The 12,736-nt window shown below is 42.0% G+C and overlaps 1 protein-coding gene across 1 annotated transcript; it reads right to left on the minus strand.

Moving 5' to 3' along the window:
• Nucleotides 1-623: 623 nt before the first annotated feature.
• Nucleotides 624-9,239, minus strand: LNP1 (leukemia NUP98 fusion partner 1; the record flags this gene model as incomplete). The annotated part of the gene is made up of 3 exons (XM_084520264.1): nucleotides 624-806; nucleotides 2,882-3,127; nucleotides 9,090-9,239. The coding sequence occupies 3 exons, from the start codon at nucleotides 9,237-9,239 to the stop codon at nucleotides 624-626; spliced, it is 579 nt and encodes a 192-aa protein (XP_084376390.1).
• Nucleotides 9,240-12,736: the final 3,497 nt, after the last annotated feature.

A 12,736-nucleotide genomic window follows, 5' to 3' on the forward strand; every position in this document is an offset into this window, starting at 1 on the left:
AGGCGTTGGGAAGGTGTGGAAGAGAGTGTGAGGGCTTCTCTTCCACTACTTCCAAAAATTTGGATTTAGGAGATTGTCAAAGAAAAAGGATACCTGATACCTGTTTCCAAGCCAAATCTAAGTCAATGTCAGGGCCAAGAAGTAGGTGGCAGTTTATGTGTATGTTTTCTTCCCCAAACCTACTAATAAGCCCTTTTTCAATTAGAACAGAAATATAAGGCTTAGAATGACTTTACACAGCTCTGTAATATGTACGTGTGCACCTCGTAAATGAATACATCCACTACTGTTATGCTGCAATGCTAGGTCTGCCTGAAACCCTCTTAGGGCGTGCTTCACTGCTCCAGATGCACACCCCTTCTGAGAGGGGCCACGTTCCTAGTAGAAAAAGTAAAGACAGGAAGGTAGCAATGTGGTACTGGTAATGGTAGTGATGCAGTTGAATTTCAGTTCTATTTTACAGGTCAGGGTTTACTCTAGCTAAGAGGCATCTCCTAGACACACACACACACACAAAACACAATAACAACAACAACAACAACAAAAAGAATACTCCCTCTGCTCATCAGGGATTGTGTTAAAATTCATTAGCCTAAGACATTCTAGCTGCCTGTGCATAAATATCATTTCTCAATGTTTGCTTGTGATGGAAACTGTTCGTTGTACATTGTAGGTACATCTTCTGAACATTCATCTTCTTTCTGTTCTCTCCCTGGCTCTGATTTCTCTCCCATTCTCTTGTGAGATTTGCTCTTTCTCAAATGCAATCTCTCTCTTTCTCTTCTCTCCTTCATGCCTTCAGGTTGCTAAAAGGCAAGAGAAAAATGGCAGGGAATTAAAAGTGACTCCTACATGATCAACAAAATATTGTAGTCATTATATTTCAATAGTAATGTATAACAAAACATTCCATTCACCTGTCTCAGTAAGATCAGCTTTAACATGATGGGCTCAATTTCAAGTGAATACCCTAATGTCAGCAAGGGGCAACATGCTTTTGATGATACTGTGAGTGGTAGAAGGATTGCTTGCCTGGTGGGCTTGCAGGGGAGAGGAGACAAGAAGGAAAAAGGGAAGGGCTCTGAGATTCCAGCCCAAACTCCATGTTTCTATTCTTTCATATACTCCGTCTTTATGTGTCTGAAGGTTGTCCAGGGCTGGCTGCAAAGACCTCACTGAAAAGTGTTGAAGTGTCTTCAAAGCCACATTTGTTTATTTATTTAGAGAAAACCAATAGACAAGGAAGGAGATGAAGTGGAATTACATTTTCCTCACTTTTCTTTTCTTTTAGCCTGTATAGTCATGTAAAGGATGGTTTGAATTACAACCACAAGGCTCCAAATGCGAAAAAAAAGGGGAATTTTCAACACTGCATTTGGAGCTTCATGTTTAAGTCCACTCCCAAATTCCCTTTAAGATTTCTAACACTTATCAGTCAGTTCTTCAAGTTTCTGAAGTCCTTTACATCCCACAGGCTTCAGTAGTAACTGAAGGAATAACTAAAATTCGGTCTAATTGAAAGGTAGAGCAAAATATAGCCCAGTACACCTCACAGTGGATTTGAGAAGGGTACCAGAATCCACATTTTTAAATGGAACCAAAATCGTATTTAGTGCATTATATTCACAAGACCTATTGCACAATTATTACCACTCACAAGCTTTCTAGTGGTAGGCACTTTTGAGAAATGATGAATAAACCATCAACCACTGGTGAGGGTTGGCAAATGAGGCAATGTGAAATTCCAAATGAAATAAATTCTGAGTGGTTCCTAAAAGGGAAAAACAAGATTACAGAATGCACTTAAAATCTTAAAAATTGCATAACAGAGTTGTAATCAGCATGATTCTTCATATTCTTAGAGAACTGGGTATGCAAGGACTGTAATTGTGGGACTGATCATGTAATGATGCTATTTATTGAAAAGAGATTTTTTTTTTCTCTCTCGTTGCTGCTGCATGGAAGGCCTGCAAAAAGAGCTGCAAATTACTTCTCCATATGAAACTGTCAGTGGAAAACAAACTGAAAAAAGGATACTTCTCTATGATGCTGTTTGGTGATAAAGTCAAGTGTTATTCAAGCACAGCTTTTCAACAGGGTGACTGAATTTGACAGAGTTCTTCTGGTACTTAAAAGGGAGTTAGTGCTCAATACCCTTCCTTCCATTGTATGATACACCAGACAGTATGTATCATAATTATAAATGTGTTAAATTGTCATAGATGGAAGTTCATTATTGGTTACTTCTTCAACACAAACCACATAGAAAATGCTCATGCCTCAGGGCAGAATGACAGGGAGAAGAGAAGGGTGAAATAGGAAGAGAATCCATGCTGGTTGCATGCCCTTGCAGTGGAAATACAGCAATTCTGCTGCTGCAGATGTGCAGTGACACTGAAGAAAGCAGATGGATGGAGTCCCAGGGAGGAAAGAGAAACCCCTCAAACAGTATCATGTTTGGCAGTCTTACAGATAATGCTGCATATGGTTAAGCCAGGTCAACAGCAGTGAGAAAGAGATCTGGCAATCATGGAAAAATTGAAGCAAACATATTTTTACATTGTCACATTTTGTTGGCGCTGCTGTAGAAATGTCTGAAAACATTGCCACAGAGAGCACTGGGTCTCATTTTGGAGATACACACTTTGAAAGAAGTATAGATGACAACACTACGTCCAAAGTGCTTATACTAATGACATTACCACTTTAACCTTGCTTCAACTGCAGTAAGGACCACATCATTTAAGGTATTCTAATTCAAGTTTATTTCTGCTTCTCCCCCAGAAAAGCCACAAGAATTATATTGAGGATATAGCTGGCTTGCTTTTTGTTTTTATTTTTGTTTTCTGAAGTCATCTCAAAGCTATTTGTCTTTACCTACCAAAGAAACTGAACGTTTGCTTTTGAAATGCAATTGCTTCTCAAAGGACTCCGCAAATTCCTGGATGGAGTTTGATCTTTTCTCTGTGCATGAACTGTCAGCTGAAGGTGTCCTGCTTGCCTTCTTGTGGCAGTGGCATTTGCAATCCTGGTCTTCTTCGAATTCTCTGGAGCCCTTGAGATGGCCTGAAGATGAGCCTTTGGTAGAGGCATGAAGTCGTGTTGTATGGAGGGAGGAAAGCCTGGCCTGCAAAACAAGAGGTCTTGGTGAGTATCGAATGTTAAAGCAAAGCACACAGGACAGATTCTCTCTGCTACAGAGTGGTCTCCAAACAATGGTGCCAAATGAAGGACCTTTCCCAGACTCTTCTGTCTTTCCTTTTACATGCACGAGATTCACACCGCAAAGTAGCTTCACAGAGGCATCAGCAGATTTTTTTATTATTATTACTATTTTTGAGTATCTAAGCTTTAGTATCCAAATAAGCATTTCAAATGCAAAGTGTGCTGGGTCCTCTTGGTGCCCACTGACACCACAAGGAACTGAGACACTTCAGAACCTCAAAAACCCATGCCTCCCCTTTGAGGATGGGTTCTAGGCAGGGCTGTCAAACAGCAAAGACCCAGCCTTTTGTGGCCGGATGAGACAGACGTTGGGTTTAACCCACAGGCGCACCGGGACTTATCAGGTGCTTGAGGTCATTTGAGTGTGAAAAAGACCATTCCTAGCACAACCTTGTCATATTTGCAGCATGGCCTACATGCAGACAAGATGCTCTAGTGTTCAGCTCTGAATTTTCTGCTGGCTTCTTGAGCACATTCATCCTGACCTGATATGGGAGAATTTTAGGGCACCAAGGGACACATTCCTGCTAGCAAAATAGTAGGAAACAGGATTCCCCAATGACATTTGTGGGGCTAAAGTGGGGAGGGAGTGGAGAGTTGTTTAGTTTCTGTGTGGTTTAATTTTCCCAGGTCTGGCTGGTAGACAAAAAAGAATGATCTGTATGACTGTGTATAAGTGAATGTGTGTAAAGGAGATTAAAATAATGCAGAATGGCTGAAGCTACATGTCCAGGCCCTACATATGATACTGCCTCATGCTAACACCATCCAGGCAACTCAAAATCCAAAAACTTAAATGGCTTTTGCTAGTGGAGACTGAGTAGGTTCTGTGTCCTGCATGTATGAATCTCTTCACCATAACAGGGCTTTTGAAATGTACTAATACAGTTAGCATTAAGGATATTGTTACTGCAAATCTGCCATTTCTTTGTTTTCTCCCTTTTCGTTCCTTCTTTCCCTCTCTCTCTCCCTCTCTCTACCCTCCAGTGGAAAGCTAAACTAACCTGGTATAGTGGCCACATCAATCTACCACCCTTGGATTTCAAGGGACCTGAAACCTCTCCTGTAAACATTTGCATTTACTCTAGCCCAGGTGATACTATAAACGTATCAGCACAGTGGGGACCTGTGTAGCCTTTCTCTGAACAGTGAGGCTGTGAACCCATATGGTTGTGACATTAGATAGGTTTGAGGAGAGGTGCTAAATCACTAGTAAATCTACACCTGATAGTGTTATGCATCTTCCAGCAAAATACTACAGTTTCATATAGGTAGGTTTGCCTCCCTCATTACAAGTTCCCACATGCGGCTGTTGGCAGTAACTGAGAATATATTTTGAGGGGACTGTATATCCTGCTATTTACTAATTTATACTTCCTGTTTTCATAGATGTCTGAAACTATACTTTTTTACACATCTTATACCTGTCAGAAGCACCTAACACCAAAGGGTTTTCAGATCATATGGTACTAGTTCAACTTCATATACTGATATAAGCTTCCTTTACTAACTAGTATTCTGGACTGCCTCTGAGAGTAATGGTAACGATTTCTGCTATACTATTTTTACTTGGAGGCATACTGTTTCAAACTAATCAATATGGTTGTATTTTCTGTAAGGTCATATTGTATTGTTATTTGAAAAAGCACCAAAGCAATCTCATTGTGCTCGAGGGACAGGAGTGCACATGCCATGTCAGGCTGAGCAAGCTAAATGTCTTCTGTGTCATTTTAATGGTATCAACATACATTGTTTCCTGGAAATATATGTTGTTTCACACTAGGAATCACTGGTATTTGTTCTTAGAGGGTTTAGGAAAAACAGACAAACACCCACACATGAAAACAAACAAACATGAGGACAACTAAAACAGAGGATGGTATTCTACCAATCCTGTTTTGCAATATCTGTAAATGTTTTATATTACTAAGATGTTGCTTTTTAATTTTCTTTCACAGACAGAGTTATAGTAACTTAGACCTTAACAAAAAGACTGTAGTTCACATACTGACACAGGCACAATGGTCCAGAAAAGGGACAGGCCTTCCTCTGAAATGTGTGCCTGTCTCACTGAACTTAGGGTAAAGCTGCACATACATTTTGTGTAGTCATATCACAGTGATTGTGCCTCCTCTTACAGTGCACATGCAAGTTATCGCATTGCTGTCTTATGAAGACAACCCTATAGAGGACGGGAGCCTTAACACAACTGCTCAAACATGACTATTTCATGGCTTATTATTAGTACAGTACAGTGGTCTTCTTTTATTTAAGATAAACTCTGTAAAGAACTGAAGGAGTGATAAAATGAAGCTCAGCAATGAAGAGGATCTGACAATGAGTTTAGGTATCTATATGGCTTTCTTTCTGTTTCTTAGAATTAATACTTGCATTTAATATATACAGTTGATGCCAAATGGATTACTTAGTACAACTGTAAATAAGAATAGGCCTGACTGCGTTAATTTATGCTCCCCCTCCTGCAGTCTCAGCAGCTGCTGGCAGCAGAGATTCCCTCTAAATCAGTCCACCCACTGCTGCTGTCTTCCCTTGCCAAAGGCCTCTGAGCACAGCTCCAGCGTCTGCTCCTGCCCTTGCCCCAGCAGCTGCCTTGTGCCTGCATCTGGTGCCTCTTCAGCAAGTTCCCCTTGTTCTCTGGCTTCTAGGATCTGCCCTTGAGTAGTTCTTAAACTGGAGGAGAAGTGGGAAGGTAGTTGTGAAACAAGGAAAAAGGCATGGGAAGGAAGAATGATAAATGAAGAATGATAAATGTTCCCCCATATCAAAATAGGGAATTTGTGCTAATATCAAAGAAGCCAGGAGCATCAAGAATGTTCTCAATGTTTGTTTCTCCTGTTAGTACTCCCTTTTTCTGTGTGTGCCTTTGTGTAACACCAGTCATACTTAGTGTCTCTATTTACACAATTGGCAGCAGATCGCTTGCTAATTACCCATAAAAAACAAATACACAGAAGCAAACTAACAAAAATACCCCAAGAAATCGATGCCAATATCATTTGCCTATCCTCTTTTTCAGTTTCTGTTGGAAATAAGAAGCTTGTTTCCATCTTTTGGTAGATAATAGGTCTGATTTTAGTTTAGATTAAATGTCAGTACCTTCAACAGTAGTCAAATGTTCTGCTCTCACCTTTAGCTGTTTCTTATCCGATTTTCTGCTACAAGCAGTAATGTCTACTTCAAAAAGAACACATATGTAAAATTGTAAAGCTTTTACTGGTGCTCCTCTGCTACCTTTGCTTCCCCACAACAGAATGTCTGGGAAGTAAGGAACTGGCCTGAGCTGAACTGATGGAGGACAACTAGAAGGTGCATAGGCTTGAAAAAGAGACTCAGTTACTGTATGTAAAGTCTGCAGCGAACAGAAACTAAACCAAAGGGATTGGAAACAGAGGACTTGGTTCTCCCCAGGCAGTTTTCACATTCACTGTGGGCCCACAGCAGCATATACAACTCTGATGATTTTCAGGAGAGCGGAGTGGAGGTGCACATTTTAACTGAGAAGTCTGGGTTCATCATTTTAGCCTGTCTTGGGAGCCAGGATTTCTGAGGCCAGTTATGTGCTCTGCTAGTCAGCCCCAGTGAAGGATGGATATGGTTTTACATTCCCCTCTGTAAAATAGGAATGATCATAGCAAAAGCATTTTGTGAAGCACATCTTAGTAATGTTTGTGAGCTATACTAAGATACTAGGAAGAAAATTTTGAAAATTATTGTCAGTTTTTGTGAAGCAAATTACAGAAGGAGTTCTACAAAGCTTTGTCCGTGTTTCGAGAGGCTCCACAATGACAGGTTGCTGCAGGAGTTTACTGTCACGTTTGAGGTGAGAGCAGTGGCTTGAACGTGCTTCTACAGCACAGAAAAAAAAAATAATTACAAAGAAGACCAACATACCAACATAGAGTTGAAAGTGTGTGCTCTGAAATTACAGAGTTATGCCAAAACACCCTTTCTGTCATATTGCTAGCATTTTGCTATGCAATACCAAAGTGCTCCTGATGCAGATGCAGTTCATGTGGGCAGACAAAGTATGCTGGCAGTGCTGTTTTGGCAGCACAGGTGTATCTGCACAAAATAACTTTTGTGAACGACTGTGTCAGCCTGAACCTGCTGACTTGATTTTGACCAGGACAGACATTGTAAATGGTTACCTCCATTTATGATGTTGACACAGAAGAAAGGGTACATTGCGATCCCTTGAGAAGATATAAACTTACAGAAGAGACACAGTCTGATGTCACTTATTATTCCCCTGATTAATAGCACTATTATGATGAAATGAAGATGTTATTTAACTAACACTGGTAAGTGTTCTGATTGTCACAGTAGTAGTCGTTTGTAATAATTGTCTAAAAAACACATCCAGGTGCAATAGCAAGTTGCTGCTCTGAGCAAGGAGCTGCTTTTTCTGAAAGTATTCCTAAGGACTTATTAGTGCCCCTATTTGAGTAATTTATTGGTTTAAAACAACATGTTTTAGTAGTCTTCACTACCAACTAGTCAGAGATATCTATTTTTAAAGCTTATTGCCAAACTTTGTCTCCATATTGTAGGATCTTCAAACTGATCTTCCCTTTTCCTTCCTTCATTCAATTTCTGGCACTGAGAAATAAAGTAGTTAAGATTTGTATCTCTTGTATAACACTACTGAGCCAAGAAAAAAATGTGTGGAGCATTAATGAAAAGGCCAGACACAATTAAGTGTACTGGGTAACTTTAACTGATTGAAGAGTAATGTTCAAAAGTCACAGTCTCCTTTGTCTCAGCTAACTTAATCCAAGTTCTAGGTGCTGATTCAGGGATGCAACTGTAGTTAGCAAGGTATTCAAATAGCTTTTGAACAAACTGAATGTAAGAACATGCTTCAAACTAAATGTATGTGTACACACGCAAATACACACACATATACATCTGTGTATTCAGCAACTTGCTGAATGGGAAGTGATATAAAGTACGTTCTTACACTTCAGTCTGTATTAGGCTTAAAGAAATCATGTAGGCATAGTTCTCTGTGTAATTCTCTGCAAGATAAAATTGAAATATAGTAAAATAAATAAATAAATAAACATTAATAATGTTCTGTTTTCAGGCATTCTGATAGAATCCATTAGCAAAAATCTAGCTCAGAGTCTGCTTTCAGTTTAACTTCATTTTGACAATCAGTTAGACAGTTGTCAGCTGCCTTAAAAAAACTGCCTCTGCATGTGCATCCTCTCCCTTTCCCCAGTGTCCTGTTGGTTTGAGAAAAAAGAACTTTCTTCTCCCTTAAAATTTTACTTCATAATACAATTAGCTTTGTTATGCGTTGCCTCTTCATTTCCAGGGACAGAGATTTTAAACAAGGAGGGACTATATCAACTAGCTTAAATCAGAAGTTACATCTGCAAGCAGCTAAATCCTAGGGAGTTAAACATACAGCTTCCTGGAGAAGGGCTATATAGTTTTACATGTGGAAACAGACTCACTGAAGACAATGTTTGCATGTGTCAGATTTCCAAAATGTTTAGCTTTCTGTCAGGTCAAGCTTAGCAGACAGAACAGCGTAATACACAGTTAAGACTCTAGCAGTTTTTGCAGCCTTTTCCTTCCATTTTTGGTCCCATCTTTCCTTATCTTGGAGTTCACTAGTTTTCTTGTATTTCAAAGGCATCTGAGGCCTCTGATGGGGGAGACAAGTTCAAAAAGCAAGTAACCGCTACCAGTAGGAACTGAACTTAGCCGGCAAGTTAAATGAGGCATTCTCATCCTCACAGATTTTTAGGGTCATCCCCTGGGATGATGGCACTTAAGATTTATAGATAAACCATACACAGACATGCAGAGGGAATATTGCACACAGTTCTTACCGGAAGGGAGGCTCTCCGTTCGCTAAAGTGTCGTGTTTGACGTTTCTTGTGGCCTCTACCCTCTTTCTCATTCTCATCAATCAAGTTGTGGCCCCAGAAACTGCTCATCCATTTTGCAAAGGAAATATCATCATCCTCTTCATATTCCATGTACAGACACTCCAAATTTGCGTCCGTCTTTCAACCAGACAAGTAAAAGCAATCTCAAATGCCACCACTATGCCAATAGCCTCACACTGTTCTGTCAACAAGAGGAAGAGGAGGTGCAGTTTCAACCACTCTTCTGAACTCCATCCCCCAAAGCCCATCCCACTTCAGCCCTAGGCACTGTCTAAACATCAAGTCTATCCTTTCTCATCTATTTTCAACTTTTAATCTTTCCATTACAGAGATGTCCAATACGACACTGCCGCAGGGGGCCGACGGGAAGGGAAATGTGTTCTCTACTCCATATGCATTGCTGTTGAGTGCACTAGCTGTCAATACCAATGGAGAATTGCCCACGGTAATGTGCCTGCGAGGTGTGTACTCTAACCCAAAGCAGGCTTGTAATTTTGAGAAGCAAAATTGACATATTGACAGTGGTCAGAAACTGGCACATCTGCTTGCAGAGACTTAACTGACTATGGGAGGCAGGACAAATCACACTCTCTTTCCATGCTGCCCTCCCTCCTGATCTCTGTTGTCTCTACTCTTCCTTCTTGTATTCAGGAAAAGTGCTCACCAGGGAGAAGGCCCACCTGAGAAAATTGCTTGTTCTTTTTTGGGTTATGGCATGATGCGTGAACTTGCATCATCTGCTTTTCATGAAAGCAATTTCATCTGCTGTATCAGGGTTATGGTAGGCCCAGCTTCACTTCAATGCACACAGAGCAGAAATGAGTCTGATCCAGATCCTCCTAAGCAGGCCCTGGGTATAGGCTGTATCGGCTGTGTCTAAACTGTAAAACAGAACAGGGCTGCGGACTCTTTTCTGGCCCTGAAACTAAGTGACCACATCCCTTCTATATAGTGTTTGTGCTGTAGGTCTCCTTGAGGTTGTATGTACTTCACTTTGGCTATAATACCATGTTGCATTTTTGTGGCATTTTTAAAAAATTTTATATTAAAACACTTGATATAATAGGAGAACTCTGTTGTGACACATAAAACTGTTGTTTGTATGGCATGAAACTGGAAGACGTTACATGCCTTGGGGCATGGAGGAAGAACATGGAGGAGTGCTTTGAGGGCATAGAGCCTGTTGGGATAGCACTGGAAGACTGCACAGGAGGAAAAGACCCAAATCTAACTTCCTACTGGAAGCAGACCTTGGTGTGTGCTGGGTGGCTAGGTCTTCTCCTAATGGCTAGGCTTTGTCTTGGAGATGCTAGTTGGCATCGACGAGAAGTATGCCAAAACACTTGCTAGCAATTTAGCAATATGGACAATCAGGAGTCCAGAATTAAAACTTGTTCCTTGTGCCTAATCCAATTAGCAATATATGGAAGAAGTAACAAAACCTCAGTTTTATTCATGTGGGTGTAGGTGTGAGACTTAAATTCTCGCAGTTCTATACTCTCATGTAGGACTCTTAGTTCTGATACAGGTGATGGAACTGATTGGTGATGTATACCTACGTGAATTTTACCGTGTTTGGGGCAGATGAGACTGTGAGTAGCATGAGAGCATGGAGCACACGGGTGTACAGAGAGCATGTCCTCAGAAGTTGCACATCAGAGCTTGAAGACTCAACTAAACCTGCAGCAGGAGGTTTACCTGTTATGGTTGAGACACAGATGGACAGGAGTGATAGGAATACCTGCAAAACAGCACAGTAAAAGTACACCTGAAGCAATAAAAAGGCTGCGTGGATGTGAAGGATATGTAGGCTGATTCTCCAGATGGGGAATACTCCAGGCCACATTCTGAGAGCCTAGATTTATCTGGAGGCTTTAAGACTAGTAATCTGTACAGACAGGGTATATCTGAAGGCCTATGTTTCATCATAAGTATCACGTGGGTAGAATTTAGGCCATCCCAGTAGGAAGCTATTGGCCTGTAGATATGTCACTTGTATTGCACGGCTTAAGATTCTTCTCATCTGCCATGTGAACTGGCATTCTGAACAGGAGCCAGCAGTGTGCCCAGGCAGCCAAGAAGGCCAACAGCATTCTGACTTGTATCAGAAATAGTGTGGCCAGCAGGACCAGGGAGGTGATCATCCCTTTGTATTCCGTTCTGATGAGGCCGCACCTTGAGTACTGTGTTCAGTTTTGGGCCCCTCACTATAAGAAGGACATCGAGGCCCTGGAACATGCCCAGAGAAGGGCTATGAAGTTGGTGAAGGGCCTGGAGCACAAGTCCTGTGAGGAGCAGCTGAGGGAACTGGGGGTGTTTAGTTTGGAGAAGAGGAGGCTCAGGGGAGACCTTACTGCTCTCTGCAACTACCTGAAAGGAAGGTGTGGGGGTCTGGGGGTCGGCCTCTCCTCACAGGTAACCAGTGATAGGACTGGAGGGAATGGCCTCAAGTTGTGCCAGGAGAGGTTCAGGTTGGAAACAAGGAGACATTTCTTCTCAGAAAGAACAGTCAGGCATTGGAACAGGTCGCCCAAGGAGGTGGTCTAGTCACCGTCACTGGGGATGTTTAAGGAAAGGTTGGACCTGATGCTTAGGGACATGGTCTAGTGGGTGATATTGGTGGAAGGGGGATGGTTGGACCAGATGATCTTGGAGGGCCTTTCCAACCTTAATGAATCCTAGAATCCTGGAATTCTAGAAAGGATTTTATGAACTGGGAAGTACTTTGGCCATACTGAGACAGGTGACAAGGAAAAGTGGGAGAGTCCCACAGTTTTGCCAAAATATGCTTACTCATAGAGTGATAATCCATACATTAAAGGAGATACGGCTCCAGCTGTTTATTACCAGGCACCAATGCATATTGACTCAAGAGTCCAGCAGGGCCGAAGCTCATGAAGGGACAGAAGAGCAGGTTAAATTAGGCAAATTATCAGGGCTCCATAAGAGATGGAAAGAGCAGGAAATGAAAGAAGCTGCACCCTCTGCAGTTGCACTAGCAAAATCTGTAGCGGTTAGGAGATTAGGATGTCAAGGTGCGAGTGTCATTAGCACTCAAGGCAACAACAAATTCACCTTGGCAGATTTTGACTGGGCTTCTGTAGTGTTTGCTTTGCAACATTACTGTTGTTTTTCTCTTCAGCGTGTTTTCCCCCCCTCTTCATAGCAGTATGTACCCGTGCTTACGTTCAGTTTTCCTTCCTGCCTATTAGGAAATTTGTAAGTACGAAGTGACTGGTGTAAGCTGAGTAGAAACGAGGGCCAAAGATGGATGTTCTTTATTGACTGAGTGCTGTGGAGATAGGTAACTGGAGATGGAAATGAGAGTCCCCCCATCCTGACAGGGATGTTAGGCTGGCATGGCCACGTGTGGGCACACCACACAACTACACTCCCAGTACTGTTCACTTCATGCTTCTCACGACTGACTCTCCCCACAAACTTGACGAAAACCAAACCCAGAGCCCCACTGCGTGGGGACCGGGCTCCTCCGTGCCGGCAGGCGGCGGTGCGGCGGGGAGCGGCGCGGAAGTGCGGGGTGCCCCGCGCTCTCCCGGCCTGCTCCGGGTGTCCGCTGACCCCGGCCC

The sequence above is a fragment of the Aythya ferina genome (assembly GCF_964211825.1).
Source record: "Aythya ferina genome assembly, chromosome: 1".
NCBI lineage: Eukaryota > Metazoa > Chordata > Aves > Anseriformes > Anatidae > Aythya > Aythya ferina.